The sequence below is a fragment of the Juglans microcarpa x Juglans regia genome, chromosome 6D (genome assembly GCF_004785595.1).
Source record: "Juglans microcarpa x Juglans regia isolate MS1-56 chromosome 6D, Jm3101_v1.0, whole genome shotgun sequence".
Taxonomy (NCBI): Eukaryota; Viridiplantae; Streptophyta; class Magnoliopsida; order Fagales; family Juglandaceae; genus Juglans; species Juglans microcarpa x Juglans regia.
In genome coordinates, this window is record NC_054604.1 from 2,564,859 (window position 1) to 2,586,533 (window position 21,675).

The 21,675-nt window shown below is 33.9% G+C and overlaps 1 protein-coding gene across 1 annotated transcript; it reads right to left on the reverse strand.

The window, feature by feature from the left end:
- Window positions 1-447: 447 nt before the first annotated feature.
- Window positions 448-10,600, reverse strand: LOC121235744 (disease resistance protein RUN1-like). Its single transcript, XM_041132124.1, is given in 8 exon segments — window positions 448-699; window positions 1,171-1,735; window positions 1,824-2,846; window positions 2,941-3,216; window positions 3,373-3,941; window positions 3,944-4,503; window positions 5,243-5,711; window positions 10,168-10,600. Coding segments are annotated over 7 exon segments (3,369 nt in total). The 5' UTR covers window positions 10,205-10,600; the 3' UTR covers window positions 448-699; window positions 1,171-1,300.
- Window positions 10,601-21,675: the final 11,075 nt, after the last annotated feature.

Sequence of the window (21,675 nt, forward strand, 5' to 3'; positions counted from 1 at the left end):
AATCATAGGTAATTTGGAAGCCACAAACAATTTTAATTCAACCCATCCAGTAGGCCAATAGTGAGATAGTTTGCCTTTGTATTATTCAGATATATGCCACCAGGACCAGCAATCATATGTATGCCATTAACTTCACAAGCAAGGTAGTATCATATACCATTTGGGGTTTGTTAAAGAAAATGATAGTTACAGTCGTGAGCGTGCAAGTGTCGTGCAATCACTTTAAAAAAAGTGAATAAATATGACACACATAAAAAAAAAAATTAATTTTTTAATAGTAGACCTCACTCTTTTTCAAAGCGCTTGCACACTTCATAACTGTATGTAACATTCCTCTTTGTTAAATATAAGTTCAAGGTACATAAAACTCAGGCAATTTCCCAAAAAGGATTCTGCCATTAGGTTTGGATAATGAGATGAAATTTTTTGTTTTAGATAAAAGTTTAAAATATTATTATTGTTTTGAAATTTGAAAAAGTTGAATTGAAATTTTAAAAAATTGAATTATTTATTATAGTTTGTGTGAGAATTTAAAAAATTTGTAATAATGAGATGAAATGAAATGAAAAGAAAATTGTCTCATCCCACTTGCCAAACCTAAAGAAGCCAAATCCGTCAAATGACATAACACTTCATGAAGGTAGTATCCTTGAGGGCTGAGGCTTTGTTTATTCTTGCTAATAGTTTAGTGGTAAATCACTGTCAAGAAAGGAAAAAAGAGGTTAATAAAAGGCAACAGTGGGTATCTAATAAGACTAAACTACAGAAAAGGAACCAAATTTGACCAATTAGACTCATTTTCTGTCAGCTTCTTCGAAGTTGTAACTCAAGCTAGTTACTCGATCTGAAATAGTTAGCCGTCTCACAAAATCGTTCACTGTCAAATGCTGAATGTTTCCCCAGCATTCCTATGTAAAATGCTGAATGTTTCCCTAGCATTCCCATATCCAACCCCATTTGTCAATCCCACCAAAGACTTGAAAATTGTCATATTCCGCTTCCACAACAGGAAGAAGACCAGATCATCAATAATCAAGGATTCAAGAGACAATATATGTATATATATATATATATATATATATGATGGCAGTTGGTGTCAGTTGGGTGATTTGATTGGTCTAGACTACTTACTCTGCATCTGAAATTATGATGGCAAATCTTGAAGAATACCTCTTATGTTGTGGGTACCAATTGCAGTCCATGTTGCCATCAACGTTAAAAATCTACTGTTCATGACTTCTCAATCTTCATTGGATATAATATGCAAGTGGACACAAACAAACATCCTCATGGAACAAATCTAGATGCATGCTGACGATGCAGTATCTGATCTCGTGCGTACCAGATGAGCTCCACATCTAAAGGACGCTAAACTTGTGGAGCACCAAAACTTAACTTGCAGATTGTCCCCCTTTATCTCATAAAATTCTGGAACGTGGTAAAGCAACCATACATGATCAGAGCCTGATATATTAAATGCTTTAGAGTCACTATAACTTGGTGAACCATTGTTGATGATCTCGATGCTGCAAACAATAGGAGTGGGCGCCTGTCCATCATTTACTCCAAGAACAGCACAGAGAGCCAAACCTTTGATCTTCCCATCCAGATGTGAAGGCTCATTAATACATATTTCACATTCGCTTTTGTTTGAAACCTCTTTACAATGGTTGAAATAGTCTGGAATCTTGTTTCCTGGAAATATAATACCAAATAGATGGTCCTGAAAATGTCCCTGGAACATGGATAGATATCACAAAATTTCAGCCATAACAGGTACAGACCAAGGCAAATAAACATGCATGTAAAGAAGAGAGAGATACCTGGTCCAGAAAAAGATTTTCCACTTCATTCATTGATATATTCTCAAGCAATTTATGGCATCTGGACAAATCAATCCATTCAAGCCCTGGTAAGTCGCAGGTGTTAAATTGAACTCTCTTTGATACTTCTGAAAATCGTGCCAATGACATGCACCCACTTGCATATATATCTTCTATTTTTGGAGGAAGTTCTAGAATTTCTTGAAGCCGCTTGCAATCTTCCAATTTAAGGCTCCTCAATCGGACAAATCTTGTGATGCATTCGGGAAGGCTAGCAAAATCACTCCCTGATAGATCTAACTGTTCCAATGTCGAAAAACAATTAACTGTCATAAAGAAATCTGTTCCTGATAGGACACAATTTCCAACATCTATAAGTCCCAGTGCTGGAAATACCATGGAGGAAGAACAACCATCATTAGAAATGCTTGAATTTTTTGGAGTTGGCAGCATCAAGGATGGTTCTGCACAAGATGAAGTTTCATATTCCTTTATCGAAACGGTAAAAGGCATAAATTGTTTTTCATCCTCCTCTTTCTTCGGAAACTTATCAAGTTTTGAACAATCTCTGAGATAAAGTCTCCTTAGATGCTGCAAATGATGAATGCTACTTGGGAGATTTACAAGGTTTTTGCAACCTTCAAGAGCTAAATCTTTAAGGCCAATGAGGTGCCCAAAGGATGAAGGTAGTTCTTTTATAGGTGTGCCCTTCAAGTCAAGGTAATCTAGACGTTCCATTTTACAATCAATTTCAGGAAAATCTTGAAGACTCGAGCAACCTCCAAGCATAAGAACTTGTAGAGATGGCAACTTGAGACTTTTTGGAAAACTCCCAAGGTTAGAGCACTCTAAGAGTCTCAACGCAACAAGTTTATCAAGGGATCCAACAGAAGGATGAATCTCAACCAAACTCGTACAATTGTCTAGAATCAAGCTCTCTAAACTAGGGATACTTGAAACATCAGGGATTTTTGTTAGGAACTGACAATTAGAGAAATCTAGGCTTGTTAACTTCCGGAAATTCTGTAAAAACAAAAAGGGGCTATAAATTAGCTTCGAGAAAGTTTTTACAACATAATTACGTTTAGAAAATAAAGATTGAAAATAAGAAATGTACCTTGAATCTATCCGCCAGTTGCTTGAAGAAACCATTATGCATTTTTAGAACAATAAGATTCTTTCCACGAAAATTGGATGGTAAAGACTGTAAAGGATAATCAGGCCACTCAAGCAGTCTCAACTCATTAGAAAGATAGTTAGGCCCTCCAGTGAAGTCTGCATTACGGTTTATAAACAGTCTGAGCCTTTTCATCTTCATGAAGGCTTTGGGATTCAAGTGTATCATATCTCGTTCAGGCAAATCTATCAATATGCCTTCAACTTTATTTGTTCCCTGGTAAACCAATGCATTAGTGGGCTAGCAAGGAAAATCATCAAAATCTCCATACTTTTAGGCTTTTAGCACTAGACTACTACAATTATAATTTCTATTTTGCTTGAATTAAGTAATTTCATTTGAAGTTTCAATTTTTTTAGATGTAACACTTACCGTGTTTTCTTCTAACACATGACGAACATCTTCATGGAACCATAATCGACTGCGATTGCCGGGTTCTTTGGGTGATTCTAGTCGGACAACTTCTCTACCCATTTCTTGTATCAAGTCATGCATCTCCAAAATGTTATGTTCATTAATAGTTATAAGAGACTTATCTATAAGCTCTTCAATACCAATATCTGGGAAGAAACCGCAACTGTCCAATATTTTAGTAACATAATCTGCATTTTTTCCTCTGAAGAAACATGCAATATCAAGAAAAATGTCCTTCACATTTTCATCCAATCCATCATAACTAATTCTAAGAATTTCTTGGATATCTTTATTAGGATTCCTTTTGTATCCATCCAATGCACGTTTCCAATAATGCATGCTTCTATTGTATAGATCCGAACCTAGCACCATTAAAGCTAATGGAAGGCCCCCAGCATAACTTATTGCACGTTCTGTGAGTTCAACATAACCCTCAATAGGTTTATCTCTTTCGAAGGCATTCCAACAAAATAGCTGAAGAGCTTCATTGTGATCCAATTCCTTCACTTGGTATGTAAAATCAATTCCTTCACTTGGTATGTAAAATCAACTTTATGATTAATTAGTAACCTCTTATCTCTTGTTGTAATGATAATTCTACTTCCTAAACCAAACCAATCACATCCTCCAACTAATGCTTTTAATTGGAACATCTGATCGACATCATCGAGGAATAAAAGGATCCTTTTAGAGCAAAGCTTATACTTTATCAAATTAATTCCTCGATCAACACAGGCAATATTCATATTTCGATAGTCTCCTAGGATCTCAGAAAGAAGTTTCTCTTGTAGTTGGATCAAGCCATGCTCTTGCTTTGAAGTTTCTCTAACATTTGTAAGAAAACAACTACCATCAAATTGATAAGCAATCGAGTTATAGATTTCTTTGGCGATAGTTGTCTTACCAATTCCTCCTCTTCCAAAGATTCCTACTGTGCGTATAATATCATTGCTCCCAATACTTAAGAGCAAATTGACATCCTGTACACGGGACTCCATCCCAATAGGATACTTGGCAACATTTAAGTATGTTCGATTCACGATCCTCGAGACCATTTGAACTATTTCCAAAATAATTTCATGCTCATTCCTATCAACACAAGATATATATAAAAAAAATTAGTAAGTTGCCTTTCACATAAAAAGACATATATATGATCAAGATCCAGGTATTTTGTTTTTAACAAATGACAGGTAGGGTGCAAGATAGGAGATAATACGGCCCCTTCCCACAAAAACCAAATCAAATGCTTATGAAAAAATAAAAATAAATAAATAAGTAGCAAAATTAGTTTCATTTGATTTCCATTTTTTAAAATAAAAAAGAGAGAACAATTTCAGAATTGAAAAATAACATAAGGGATAATGCCATATATGTGTTGATTATTATATATATTTAAAATTTATCTCTCAAATCAAATTATGCCGCGTAGATGGTGTGTGGTGTAAAGGTTGTCAAATAGAATTATTTATAAAAGATATACATTATAAGCAAATCATTTTTAGTATAATATAAATCCACGCCCCAGAGATAAATTTTTCAACTCTGCCACTGGTGTGAAGTGTTTTATTTTTTAATTTTGTATTTTTTTATGTTTTTTTCGTGACACAAAATGATTAAATGAATAAATCTTTTCAGAAATAGAAAACCTTTTCGGCTTTTAAAATATGTTTAAATTGAACTTGAACATTATATATCTAGTCCACGATTAAATTTCTATATATGGTCCAACATTAAATTTATAATATATATATATATATATAAGTATGTATAATAATTAGTAGCAGGGAAAAAACTTTAGATTGTAGGCAGGAATGATTAGAAATACCCTTTCCCAACAGGCCACCCACTCAAATTGGCCACTTCTTTTAGAGCTGCCTCCCATCCTCGCACCTTCGAGTCATCCTTAAACCTTTCTTCAAGTGCAGTCAAGGCTTTTTCGTAATTATTTTTTTGATGTCGTACCTCTGATGGATCCACATCATAAAACACTGGTAGAACCATTTGCTCCTTTTCTTTTTTACATTCAAGGATCTTCGTCAGCTCATCTAAACACCATGTAGATGATGCAAAATTTTTAGAGAGTATGACGATTGCAATCCTAGACTCTTCAATAGCTTTGAGAAGCGTTGGTGAAATTTCATCTCCCTTTCTAAGCTCGTTATCGATGAAGGTGTTGATACCTTTATGCAAAGCATTGTAAAGATGTCTGGTGAAATTGTTGCGAGTGTCTGTACCTCTAAAACTCAAGAATACATCGTAGGTCCATTGACCGATGAAAGGAGAGGAAGAGCCTCCTAAAAGACCATGAGAGAAGCCGTCCCGCATGTTAGTGAAAGGAGAGTTCCTCTAGTAGTCAAGTAATGAAAAGCAGAAAAGAGAAGAAGCTCAAGGAAACCGAAAGCTAAAAACAGAGAAGACAGCTCACAGTTGCATCGTTGGTCACATGCATCAGGGGAAAAAAAAAAAGGACGACAAACACATTAAATGAAAGTATGAGACATGCATGGCCGTCCTGTCCAGTCCAATGTAGTGAACCATTTTGGGTAAAATTACACATGATTATTTATCATTCAAGTCACTAACTCTTCTTTGATGGCAAATTATAAAAACACTTGTGTGGAGGGCACGTGCTTGATTCTCCCTATTCAAAAGAATCTGATGTGTTACGCGTCTCAATCATGACACATGTGAATAGGGGTGTAATCAGTAAGTAAGGTTCGGTTTTGAATATATTTTGAAAGGAAAAAGCTATGCTTACCGTTGGGGGCTCCCGCTTGGAGCTCCCGCTGGACTGTTTATTTTTTTATTTTTTACTTCGTGATTAAGTGTTTTTTAATAATGTTATGAATTTTTTTATTTTTTAAAAAATATTTAAAGATATTAAAAAAGTCATGTAAAAAAAATAAAAAAACACAAAATGTATTAGCGGGAGCCCCTAGTGGGAGCTCCCAGCGGTGGGTGTAGACCCACCCATTTTGAAACTGAACTGGTCTAAGTCGGTTTTGAAAGTTTGGGAACCGAAACCGACCGGTTAATCTAGGGAACCAAAACTTTCGGTCTGGTTCTGTTTTACAGATGTGATTCGGTTTTGGGCTTTTTTGTTAGGTTGGTTGGTTTTTCTGGCCCAAATGAACAATTTTTAGCCCAAATATGATAGAGCCTTAAACATTATTTTCAGTTCAAAACACCATTCATATAACTAATTAACCAAATAAATGCTAAAAACAATTAGCCATAATACACGAAAGTAGTTTAATTAAAACATGCATTTAATAATGCCTAAAAAAACCGATTAAAAAATGCACAAAACAACATTCCTAGGGGCTAAAAGCCTAAAACATACATACAAAAAAACAATTCGCCAACATAAACAAAATCTAAAAAAAAATACACTATAACAATTATAAATACAACCACCAAAGTAAAAGGTCTGTATATATATATATAATAAAAAATAAATTACAGAACAACTGCTTACCAACTACTTGGCTTAAAAAAATGTACCTATCAACAAAACATATATAAATATATATATATATATATATATATATATTATACTTATACCATATTATATATATAAGTATGTAACTTAATGTGTAAGGATAAATAGAAACATATTAATAACTTAATATTAATATTCATGTTTAAGAGTAAGTTTATATTATGGAATTTTTTTTATATAAGTCTATATTAAGGAATTATAAATAATAAGATTAAAATTTTATATTATATTAATTTTATAATATGTATAATATATATAGCATATAATATATATATATAGCATACAATATATATAATATAAAAAATTTAAAAAAATATATATTTCAGTTAGGTCTGGGAAATCGTCAAATAAATCATCAACTATTTGCACCTAGGAGTTTTGAACCTTAGACCATACCAGCCATGCCACCAAGACCAAGACCCTTACCACTTGAGACAATCCATACTAATTTAAGAATTAGCAATCATGGAATTAACATCTACAGCCCATAACTGCAAATTTGCTTAAATGCCTTTGAGATACCCTGCCAAAGCCAGTCATGGAATTAAACAAGGGCAACGAGTGCTCTCTTAGCATCATCCAATTTTCTTGTCTCACATTTGAATTTCTTTGGGTTTCAAACAAAATCTTGGTTTCTCTAATTTCTCTATTTGAGCGCCATGGGAAGCTTATTTTCTGAAGTTTTGGCACATGGTTGTTTTTTTAATTTTAGACATGAGTTTGGGAGGTAATGTAACACCAAGCCTAGGGCCCAAGCCCAAGTACCAAACCTCGATCATTTTTCATAAAAGGGTTATGAAAAATATGCATGCTTTGTTATGAAAAAAAACTTGAAAACAACCTCGGTCATTTATCTACATTACTCGTGAAATATGAATAAAAGAGAAAATTATTTTTGTTACGATTGGTGTAGACATAAGCAAATTTTTGGCATTCTGTTTTTGAACTATGCAAAAAGAGCGAATATGAGATCTAAAAAATTGTACATGTTATGTGAAAATGATTTGAATTTGTTCAGTACTCTGTTATGATATGATTGGGCATCTGAAAACCTTTGGCATGACATCTTAATTCTGTTTTTGGTTCTGATCCGATGATGTTGATTCTATTAAGGTGTGGTACAGTGGTACCAACATTTATGTTCTACTCTAATTATGACATTGCACGAGATATAATAGTGGCATCTAACCCTGTCACGGGACATAATAGTGATCTCTGGCCCTGTCATAGGACATAATAGTGACCTCTGGTCTTATCACTGGACATAATAGTGACCTCCAACCTTACCGCGGGATATAATAGTGGCCTCTGGCCCCACCAGGGGATATAATAGTGGTCTCTGTTCTGAGTGCATCACTTTCGGTGATGAATAGTGATAGGTTCTGCTTGGTTAACCGCATACATGCATAACTCTACCATAGGAGTTAAACATGGCCTCTGATATGATATGATAATGATATGATAATAATATTCAATTATGCTATGCCAAAGAGCTTTTAAATAAGAATATTTTTTAACTTTTCAATTAAGCTATGCCAAATGACTTTTGAATAAGAATATTTCTGAACTTTCGATATGATATTTTTTATAACATGTTATGATTCTGCAATCTGAAACTAAATGTTTTGTTCTATATTCTGAACTCTATAAATGCTCATGTTTACATATTAGTATATGTTCTCTGTTTACTGAGTTATTGATAACTCACCTCTTATCTCCATAATATCTTTCAGATAGTTTTGATGGTTCAGCTAAAAATCAAGAGTACGAAGCATGAGCAAGATTAGATGATTGTAGAGGAATAAATGCCAAATGGTACAAGTAATTATTGGAGAGTCTTATTCAGTAGATTTATTATTTCATGATGATTTGAGTATTTTGAGATGTGGATATTTTTTAGTCTATATGGAGATTTTAGTTTGTTATGTTGAGGTCTTTCTTTGGTATCATTGTGGAGGAACATATATATTTGGTTTAAACAAGTAAATTTAAATTTTATAGTCTTTGGAGTAAATATAACTGTGTTATGGGAGATGATTTTAAGAACCATGAACTAACTCTCTGGACTTCCAGGAACAAGATGTTACAGGTAATATAGAAGTGAGGTTGAGGTAATATGGAAAGTGTTTTGATCAACATTGGTTGGTCATGGCGTGTTTGGTTGCCGAAGAACTATGTAAAACGTAACAACACCCAAACGACAAAACAAAGACTTTCTCTTCAGTCTTCACCCCCTGGTTTTCCCGGCATCCAAACAACACAAAGAAGAACCTAAAAGGAAAAAGGCTTCCGGGGATTCACCAGTACAAACAGTGCTCATACATACGGACTCTTCATCCAATGGGCATCTGTGAGTTATTTCTTTTATGTGTATCATACATTCATTCTAAACATGGTCCATGAGGCCCGTACACAATAAACTAAAGCAATCAAATTGATTTGCTAGTGAATGCCATTACCCTAGGCACTTACGGATATTGAGTGACGCCCATTATTTTAAAAGTAAACATGTCCAGAAGAAGTATGATAACACGCCACACCTTCTCCCCCCATTCAGAAACACCACCCACCGTTCACGGACCCAACCCAGCCTATCCTATATTATCTGACGCCTAAAGCTAAGGTATTACCAACAACAGCAGCAACACATCATGATCAGGTACATGCTGCACCATATATCCCATTTAGCTTCGGTTTTTTCAGCTCCCAGCCAACCCTCCTCGGTCGTCTCCGTCTCTGAAGCCCCTCTTTTTCTCTCTAACACAGACGCACCAACAACAAATGCAAAGAAAGAAGGAAACCTGAGAACTCCATCTACCATGCCCCCTCCCTGTCAAAATACAAAGGAAGAGTCCACACCAACAGCTCCCTCTCTTTCTCACTTTCTAGACAAAAATAGAAACAAAGAAAGGGAATGAAAAGAAAGAGATGAATAGATCGACGTTTTCAAATGCCCGCCAACCAAAGCCATCTCACAAACTCTCTCTCATAAAAATTAATGTCGGTTTTCATTCGATTCTGCAAGCCCCCCAAAAAAATTCTCGTCTTCATCAATGTTACTTCAAAGTACACTATTTTGAGCAATGCAATTAAACAAGGGCAGCAGATCAAACGGCGAAAGGAATAAAACAATAAAACAGAGGAACATACCACAAGAAGCACACAAAGGAGGAGAGAACTCGCAGCAAACGCCCAAAACGGCAGTAAGACATAAAGTGGGAACATATAAAGCGAAGGAGACGACCTACCCAAGAGAAAACTCGGTCGTATATCGCGCGATCCCATCCAATGACAGAACGCCGTACCACGAACAGTGCACGCTGGGATGTGGATTTGAAGGGGCAGATATGGCAGACCTGGAAGCCGCGCGCACGCAGTCTAGATCGAGCGGGTGGCTGGGCTTGAGAAGTAGATAACACGGGACTGACAAAGAAGTTGTCAGGAAAGAAAGCAGAAGAAAGTTCAAACCTGATACCCCACACGCTAAGAGGACAAATCACAAATGAATCTTTTGTTTCTGTACAGTACTGTTTTACAAATGTAAATATGCCAGTGCTTAATTAAAATTACATTGTACAGTCGTTTGCTTACTGGGACTTTCCCCTAATCCCAGTGTTTAATGGTGGAAATAGAAAAAAAAAATGAATCTTTTACTCTACTATTACGCCTAGTTTTAATGATCCTTACCATTAAAAAGTTCATATTTTTCAACTCAAATTGTAAAGTTTCTGCTGAGGAGGACGAGGCACACCTGACATAGTTCCATCCACATGAATCCCTGCGCTCTCCCAATTTGCTCCTAAACACCTTGTTGAAAACCAGCTCCTGCAATGAATCCATTAAAGCTGATGATGATGATATTATTATCATTATTATCATACCAAATGAGGATGCAAAACTCTTGAATCGGATGCAGATCCATGCTATAGCATTCATTTAGCTTGATCGCTTAAAGTCCGATTGCTAAAATAACAAGTATTTTCTCAACGAGGCACTTAATCGACCAAGTACCTCGTTGAGAAGACACTCATAACTTCAGCCATGCATATTATTACGAGAATTGACAGAGCATAGAGGAAGCAGAGAGTACTATTGAAAGAAAGAAAGAAAGAAAGAAGGATGAATATATGTGTTTGCAAGGAAGGCAGGTACTTATATAAAGCCGTACTGACCTGGAGATTTATAGCAAAACCAGAAGATGGAAACAAAACAAAAAATGACAAATGGATGTCATGTACAAGTTAATGCACGCAATCGCACGCAAGGAGCAGAACGGTATAGGTTGGCGTACTGGCATAGAGCATACGTTATAGATTCTCTTGAGACAAATTTATGGTGCAAATTCAAGTAACTGATCGAATACTTGCAAACATTGGTACGTACTTACTGATCTACAAACATTGCCAATCTTAAGTGCGTGAAATTTTGATCTGATCTACAACTTCCAAAACAATTTGAAAATGTACTTAATTTGTAGTACAAATTAAAACACATTCCCAAGATCATCAGAGTGCTAAAAGATCAAAACTAACAACAACGTACGTATGCTAGCTAAACATAGATAAATAAAGCTAGCTAGCTAGCTAATCATGCAATCAATCTCCATCCCAATGCCAATTACTAGCAAAGTCCATCAGTTCATGCAGCTTCCAAAATCATAGAAGGCATACCATCATGCATTAGTTAAAACCCAGATCAGAACAGTTTAGGGTAAGAAATATCCTCGGATTAGCATTGCATGGTAGCCAAGGGGTCTCTTTAAAACCTAGCCAGGAGAATAAGATCAGCATTTATCGATTTTGATCTCTCTCTTTTTTCTTTTCTTTTTTTACTGGGTTTGAGTCATTCAAAAGTTTCACACTTCTTATCGATCGTGAATAATAATAAATAAAAAAAGGTATAACAATATTCATATATATTAAGAAAAAAAAAAGGCATATAATCCGAGACAAAAGCAAGCAATGCTAATCTGCATGGTAATGCACTAGCTATATATATATATATATATATATATATATAGGCCCAATTAATGGTTCTTAATCATGCAAGAATGATTGTCGATTCCTTGCCCACATACATACATACATATATATATATTTCGTGGATAATGATATCGTGCATATATATTTATTTAGAGAATTTAAGAATTGATTATTTTCTTTCATGAAAAGTGAAGATCATCAATCTTCCTACAATCTTCCACTATTATAAGAATATTATACTAACTATATATGTGTGTGTGGAAGTGAAATTTGAATTTATTTTAATTATTTTATCAGAAATATTAGATACGAGACTCGAATAGATAGACTCCGTGCAAGTCCTTCATAAAAAGTAAGTTCTACTAATAAGAACTATTTTTTTATCTTTTACTCTTTTACAAGAATTTGTGTAAAATTTATTTGAGGCTTCTATAATTCATTTCCCTTCTTAATTTATATATATACCTAATTAAAATATCAGAATAATTAGTAAAGGAGCTGGCTAGCTGGGTTGGATGAATTCATGGTACTGTCTAATTGATTGATGATCTTTTTGGGAAGTTGGGTACGTAATTTCCAGTCTTATTTTTAAGTAATATATAGTACTGATGTTTGGAAGGAATTAAGCAGCCAATAGTGAATTGAAATCGTGAACATGACCAAGCACACTAGTTTTGGTTTGAATTTAAAATTCACTTTAATTTATTTTAATTTACCTTATTTTATCTTATTATTATAATTATTTTAAATTTTTACACAAAATATAATAAATAATTTAACTTTTTCAAATTTTAAAATAATAATAATATTAAAAAATAATATTATAATAATATTTTATTCTATTATTCACAAATCATCTCAACTCATCTCTAAATCTACACGACAACTCAAATAATAATTCCCACCGCCCGCTTCCACGTTCCCCCATCCTCATGATCTCTCTCGTTCTTATTTTTATTTTTATTTTTATTTTCCTCCTCTTTTATTCGCCTGATTTCACATCATGCGCACTAGATCAGAGAATGATAAGTTATAACTCAATTACCAATTAATGGCATAGATGATTTGCAGCTCCAATAAAATAATCCCTCTTCAAAGTTTTTCTTTCCTTACCATTCATTCACTGATTTCACCGTCGATAGATAGCTAGCTTTGGATATTTAGAATATCTTAGTATATTTGTGATTAGTAGTAAAATGATTGAAGTTAAAATATTTTATTAGATTTTAAAAAATGAGAGAGAAAATGTTAAATAAAATATTATAAAGTTAAAATATTATTTAAATATAATTTGTTAATGTTATTTTTATTTTAAAATTTGAAAAATTAATATTGTCTGAGAATTTAAAAAACTTGTAATGATTAGGTAATGATTAAATGAAAAAATTAGAGATTTTAAATTGAAAATTATTGTGTTTATGTGATGTTTTAGAAGAAAAAATTTAAAAATATTTTAAAACAATTGTATTGACAAACAGACTCTAAGACATACATATGCGAATGGCGTAATTCCATTTCACAATTTGATGGAAATTTTATTTTATTTTGCTAAGAAGATGCATGCTGCATGATTCGTATTTTTCTAAAAATGACAATAGTTACCATGTCTTTAATGTTCTTTCGAGTACTACTTGTAAATGAGGGCAGAAGTATTAAGGTTGGCTCCAAAGAAAAACCCCTAGCTAGCTAGTGGAATCATTTCTCACTTTCTCTCACAAATGTGCATGCGGAGCCATAGATTAATTGATCGATCGATATTTCTGTAGAATAATGAAGAATAAATAGAAGCAAAATTTTGGCAATATGGTCACACTCCCATGAGGGTATTTGTCTTACAAGTTGGTAATAAATAAAGGAAATTAAGTGCATTCATTTGTGCACCAATAACCCCTATTTATAGGCCATCATGCACCGGTTGGTAAAAAGAGCACAACCATTAGTAATCCAATGGTAATTCAAAGGTCACAATCTTAAGAAGTGACACAAACTTTTGACTAAATCAAAAGATTCTGTCTCTTGACACTACACTAATCACACACAACCTTTTGACTAAATTAAAAGGTTGTATCTCTTGACACTTCCTTAAACATCACCCATCATAGAAACCATCACCATGTTAGAGGATGTTATTCCAAGGGGTACACCGTTTGGTGATCACATCCCTTAGAATAACATCTCTCACTTGATCACACAAAACGGTAATGATCCAGTTGATTATTTTATTTTGGTACCAATATGAGCTTTCCACTACTCAACTCTCATCTATTACTTTTGCAGATCGGCGTCAGAGCATGACAAGCCTCTACGTGCACACGTTTTTTGTCATTATCTTATCTGATCGCACTATTTACCATATGTACTCTCACTGATCACATATTAGGAGTGACTTCATTTCACTAAAAAAAAAATAGTGAACAACATCATTTCTCCATGATTGGATCAATAATCCATATCCCGTGATTGGATCAATTATCCATACCCCTGTCACAATTGACAACTTCAGCCGAATACATAACACATGTATCGACTTGCGCTAAATTTTCATTAAGTATTTCCTCTAGAGGCTATTCTTGAGGTTTTTCTTAATCACATTATCAACGACTTTGCAAATGATTAACCGTTTACTTGGATAATCAAATCACATTTCACTAAAATTTTAGTGAATGTCACTGAATTTTCGTTAAGTAATTACTCACCTGAGTCTTTCCTTAATCACCTTATTAGCGATTTTACCATGATCAACCTTTTATTTGGTTAATCAACTTACACTGAAATTTCGTCAAGTACTCACCCTAAGGCCATTCCTGAGGTTTTTCTTGATCACCTTATCAGTGAATTTACAAATGATCGAAATTTTCATTTGAGTATCACCATAACTTCAATTTTCTAGGCATCCTCAGAATTTGCTGAGTTATGTATAATGACCATGAGATTGCTTCACCTAGATTTTTCTTAATCCCATTCCAGTCACATGTTCTCTGAATTTCTCCAGAGATAAACCTTTGGTCATCGGATTTGCTATCATCACGGTCGAGGAAATAAAATTAACCTTGACCTCATCCCTTTTCACTATATCTAAAATATAGTGATAATGCACATCAATGTATTTTTCTTTGGAACTCGGTGTTCCACTTTTTATTAATGAAATGACAGACTGATTATCACAAAACACATTGATTGATGTTGTGGATGTACCCAAATTCAAGCTTTCAACAAAGCGTTTTATCCACACCACATTACTTATTGTAGTACTACAAGTAATATACTTTGCTTCTATAGTAAACTTAGCAACATAACCCTGTTTCTTACTTAACTAAGAAACTGTTGTTCCACCAAATAGAAATATATATCACTTCCAAAATCAGTATCACTATAGCCGAGTAATTCTAGATCACTGTTCCCAAAGCACAATTTCAAATTTTTGGTATCTTATAAATATCTTAATATGCGCTTCACTGCTTGCCAATGTTCTTTACCTGGATTGAATTGAAATCTGTTTACCAGTCCTACTGCATGACAAATATCTGGTCTGGTACTTGTCATTGCATACATGAGGTTTTCCACAACTTGAGCATAGGAAACTTTAAGCATTTCACTTATTTCCTGCTCATCTTTTGGGCACATACTTTTATTTAAAGTATGAGCTTTGCAAACAAGTATACTTAACGATTTACAATTTTCCATATCAAATTTTGTAAGCACTTTTTCTATATATTTTTCTTGATTTAAATACAATAGATTTGAATTTCTATCTCTAAAAATTTTTATTCCAAGAATATAGGCGGCTTCACCCATGTCTTTCATTTCAAATTTAGATTTCAATAATTCTTTTGTTTCATGCATCATATCTAGAAAATTACCTGCCAGTAATATATCATCAACATACAATGATAATAATGTTAATTTATTATCATTTTACCATATGTATACATAATGATCTAGTCGACTCATTTCATATCCCATTTCCAAAATGACTTGGTGAAATTTCAAATACCACTGTTTTGAAGATTGCTTATGTCCATATAATGACTTCTTTAACCTGTAGATTTTCTCTTCATATCCTTTAATTAGGAATCCTTCTGGTTGAGTCATAAATATATCATCTCTTAATTCATCATTGACAAAAGTTGTTTTTACATCTAACTGATGTAATTCCAAATTCATCCTGGCAACAATGGACATGATGATCCTTACTGATGGGAACTTCACCACATGCAAATATGTATCCACAAAGTCTACACCTAGTTGTTGAATATATCCATTGGCCACTAACCTTGCTTTATACTTTTCCAAACTACCATCAACTTTGAATTTTCTTCTGATAACCCATTTACAACCAATAGCTTTTCTATCTTTTGGAAGATCTGCTAACTCCAAAACATTATTTTTGTTTATTGATTTTATTTCATCTTTCATGACCTCAAGCTATTTATCTGAATCAATACTATTAACTGCCTCAGAAAAATTTTCAGGATCATTATCTAAATTTTCCAAATTGGTATTTAGTGCATAATGATCTTAAAATAATATTGATGGTCTTCTGGATTTTTACTCCCACTGTCTCCAACATCAATACCTAAAGATTGATTTTCATCTGACTTTATTTTATTCTTATTATTCTGGACTTGAATAATATCAGAATTTTCATTATCAGACTCTGTGAAGATCTTTTGATTCTCTAAATCATTTAATAAATCTATCTGATCAACATGAGTAATAAGGTTCATATTTCTCAAGAAAAAGGCATCCCTACTTTTTATCAATCCTCTTTCAGAATGATAAAATCTGTAGCCACTTCCGTTTTCTACATACCCAATAAACCTGCATTCCCAAGTTTTACTTTTTAATTTATCCCTTAGTGACCTCGGAATAAGTACTTGTGCCTTACAACCCCATACTTTGATCTTGCTTAAGTCTGGTTTATGTCTCGTCCATAACTCGTAAGGTGTAAGAGGTTTTGCTTTAGTTTCAACTCTATCCAATATATATTTATAGCAGTCGATAATGCTTCACTCAAAAAATATATTGGTAGATTAGCATATGCTATCATCAATCGCACCATATCAAATAGAGTTTTATTTCTCTTTTCTGCAATGCTATTCTGTTGAGATTTATATGACATAGTATAAATGTGTCTTATATCATTTAATTTGCATAAATTATCTAAGTTTCAAATTCTCTTTTTTTATCACTATTTAAACTTTTAATGGACCTACCCAACTAGGTTTCTACTTCTAATTTAAATTTTTTTAATTTCTTAATTGTCTCATATTTATGCTTGAGTAAGTAGATATGCTCATCTCTTGAATAATTATCAGTGAAAGTAATAAAGTAGTTCATTCCTCTATGAGTTTTTATTTTAAAAGGTCCACAAACATCAGAATTAATAATTTCTAGTAAATCCATGGATTTCTAATTTTTTGAAAAAGATTTACTACTTTTTTTTTTATACATGATTCACATATATCAAAATTATCTGAGTTTATTTGTGGTATTAATCCACTTTTACACATTTTGATCATCTTATTTTTATTTATATGGCCTAATTTTAAATGTCATAAGTATGCACAATCTGTATACACATTCAAATAATCAGAAATAGGTACTTTATTAATATTAACATTCAGTACATACATATCGTGATCTTTCACGCCTTTTACTGATACATTACGTTTACTTATTACAACGGTTCCAGACTTAAACTCAATTATGTAGCCTTTCTAATCTAGTACAAGCACTGATACTAAATTCCTACAAATACTAGGTACATATAAAATATCACTAAGTAAAATAATGGAACCATTTACTTTAAATTTACATGTACCTTACCCCAAGACATCGCGGTATGTATTGTTGCCCATACACACTCTGTGTTCTCCTGTTTATTTATCTTCAAGTTTGACAAACATATCTTTGTTCCTGCATATATGTCTTGTTTCTGCAGAGTCAACCCACCATGAATTTGGCGCTGGTTCCACTAGCATTACTTATGAGACTATCATTACAATTTTCTTTCTTTTTTTTTTTTTGTGCTTTTCCTTTATTAGAACATTATGATTTATAATGCCCATTCTTTCCACATTTAAAACAATTTTCAGAAAATGGTTTATTCTGTTTTTTTTAACCATTTCTTTTTCTTAAATTGTTTTGACTTCATCTTGTTCTGTGTAGAACGCTTGTTCTGAGCCATCAATAAATTGGATGATTCACTATCTTTATTTATTCTCTTCATCATTTCTCCTTTAAATACTAAAAGTACTTGAAGCGATATCATTGTTACTTCATTTTCACTGTGTGTTAAAGAAGTAACAATGTGAGCCCAAGATGAAAGAAGACTATTTAGTATGGTTGTAACTTGCATTTTATCAGTGAGAGGATGACTAACATCATATAATTCTTTTACAATTAATTCCATTTGAAGTACATGATCGTCAATATCATCATTCTCTTTCATACATGTCCGGTTATACTTATCCAATAATAATTGTATATAAGTATCCGACCTTAAACTATACTTTGCTTCAACTGCATCCAGAATTTCTTTAACAGTTTCATAGTCTTCAAATAAAGGAATAATGTAATCATTCATACAATGCAAAATTAAAACTTTTTGCCCATGCATTGTGTTCTATCAATTTATCTTTATTTGAAATGCTGCTCCAACTTTCATTTGCACCATTTTCTACAATTTCTTCCCATGACTTTGGTGTTGTTAATGTATATAAGGTCTTTTCATGAGTTAGAAGAAAAGTTATATATCTTTTCCAAGTCCGAAAATTTCTTCCATTCAATTTTTCTATCCTTGAGGGATCAATACTTTTCTTTGATGTCATGAATAATAAACCTTAAAAAATTAATCCACAAGAAAAATGTAGAAATAATAAATGTGTACCATTTAAAAACAATAGTTCAACTGTAAAAAATTAAAACTATTACAAACTTAATAGTAATAATAACCATTGAATTTAATCCAAGGTGGTAGCCTATAAATTCTCCTATTATATTTTAAATAAGGAGAATAATGAAAGTGATGCCCCAATCGAGGATATCCACGACCTTTCCTTGATGTTTCACCTTTTTCGAAGAATTTCTGGCAATAATTTTGACCAATAGGTGCTTTGTAATGTTTTGGCTCAGAATTTAGAGCACAACGACTTTTGAACGGCCCGATTGAACAAATCTATCACTCATTGGTTCAGGAAACCGAGTAAAACAGTTCAGTTGGTTCAAACCGAGTTTTGGAGAAAACCGGTGGTTGGCAGCTCTGTCAACGGCTTGGTCAGCGGCTCGACTGGAAGGTGGCAAAAATGGTGCCATTTGGAGGTGACCGTTGTGTCTCTTCAATGCCGAAAACGATGCTGTTGTTTTTCTCCTTGGGCTGAACGATAATGTCGTTTAGTCCAGAAGGAATTTGAAACTCCTGATCGTTGGACGAAACGACGTTGTCATTTGGATTTATGGGCTGAACGACTATGTTGTTTAGTCCCTCTCGAGTTTGAATTTGATGACCGCTGGACATACCGTTTCATCCAGGGTCGTCTTCTTCCTCACGTTGCCTCTTTCCAGAAACTGTGAAGCTTGTGTCTTCACTTCCGTCTGACCAGTTGGTGATTGGCGACGACGACTCCAACTTGCTCCCGAGGTCTACAAAGTCCAACGGCGGTGAGAGGTTAAGGCGATCGGCTGAAACAGTAATAGTGTGTGAAAATGGACTAGATAATTCACTGTTTCTTTGTGTAAAATAATACCAATAATTTTCTTCAAAATAATAACAACTTACGAGATTTTGAAGATTCCCATTGTACTCTAGACCCCCCACCGTGATTTCAAAAAGTTACTCTCTCTGATTTTCAAGCAAACGAAGATGATTATAATATGCAAGTGTGGTTGCCAAACCAAGCACTTGCTTATTTATCGTCTTCACAATGCGCGAAAAAATTTTCTCTGACGTTACCTGGGCTCTTGATACCATTGTAGAATAATGAAAAATAAATAGAAGTGAAATTTTGACAATATAGTGACACTCTCGTGAGAGCATTTGTCCCACAAGTGAGTGATGAACAAATGGAATTGAGTGCATTTCATTGTGCACCAATAACCCCTATTTATAGGTCATCATGCACCAGTTGGCAAAAATGGCACAATCATTGGTAATCCAATAGTAATCCAAATGTTACAACCTTAAGAAGTGACACAACATTTTACTAGTCACACACAACTTTTTGACTCAATCAAAAGGTTGTGTCTCTTGACACTTCATTAAACATCACCCCTCATGGGAACCATCACAATGTTAGAGAGTGTCATGCCAAGGGCTGGGTACACCGTTTGGTAATCACACCCCTTAGAATAACAATTTCTTCATTTCATTATGATCATAATGATAAATCAACCTGTTAGGGAGCCCTTGCTTGAGAAGCCAATGCATCCAGGAGCTGCAAACATCATGCACGAGACATATTGAGTGAAAAGCAAGAGCGCAAGTCTCGCGGACAAATGTTTTTGGACAGACATAGCTGTCGGATGAATGTTGTTGTGCGCACAGACACTCGCATACAATTACAAATGCAACTACTAAAGTAAAAGGTCCAACTCCAAAGTATATTAAAAAAAAAATTGGGAGAATCTTCCTACCGGTACATCTATTCTTAGGTTGAAAACAGCCTCCAATAGGAGCTAGCCACGTAGTCCACCCATTTTACTAATAATGGAACGCAATGCAAGGAAGCAAAACGAACCGAAGTACCCTCATCTCCTCATCTCTCACCCTCGTCGAACTCTCCTGAAGCCCCTCTCTCTCTCACCCTCGTCTCTTTCTTGCACTCTCATCAAATCTCCTCAAAGACTCATAACTCATACATGTTTTGAGAGATTTTTCCAAAAAAATATGTAAAATTTGATGGTAGAGAGATTTATATTTCAAATGGAATTTTCATCAATTATAATGCTTTTGGAGTGTGCCATTCATATCAATCCAGCCTTTGGATGTGAGAGGAAGACAAGAGACATTCACATCAATTATAATTTTTTTTATGACTTGTTCACTAATATTTCACTTGTTCACTATTATGACTAATTAAGTTTTAACAATTTCATCTTTTTCACATTCTTTATCTTTATTTTTTTGTTCTATACTTGGTTTCTAAAAACATATAGTTGAGTGGTAGGTCAGGATCTTTAAATCTAGATTTTAGGTATGTACACAGGGAGTTAATGCTTGTTCATTTTCCCCACTCCATGTCAAAAGTTTCTGTATTCAATACTTGCAATAGCAGAGTATACAAGTATATATAGATACACGAGATGTTATTTTAGGATATGCATGATCTAAGGCTATAATTATGGTTGACCCTTTCAGTAAGGGATTTTACAATGAAATACTTTCTATAAATAAACTGATTTGAACCTTGTATGACAGCTCACTCCAACATTCCCCCTCAAATTGGTGCATAGATGTCTCTAATGCCCAACTTGTCAAGTGAGGTGTAGAAATTTCTGCTGGATACGGCTTTCATGAGTACATCTGCTAACCGGTCTTCTGACTTAATAAATGGGAATCGAATGATTTTCTCTTCAAGATTCTGTTTAATGAAGTGACGATCGACCTCAACATGCTAGTCCATTCATATTGGATAGGATTATGAGAGATGTCAATGGCTGCCTTATTATCGCAAAACAAGTTCATTTCTGAGTTGGGAGTAAAGCCTATTTCAGTCAATAGCCTTCTCAGCCAAAGAAGTTCACACACCCCCTTAGCCATACCACAAAATTCTG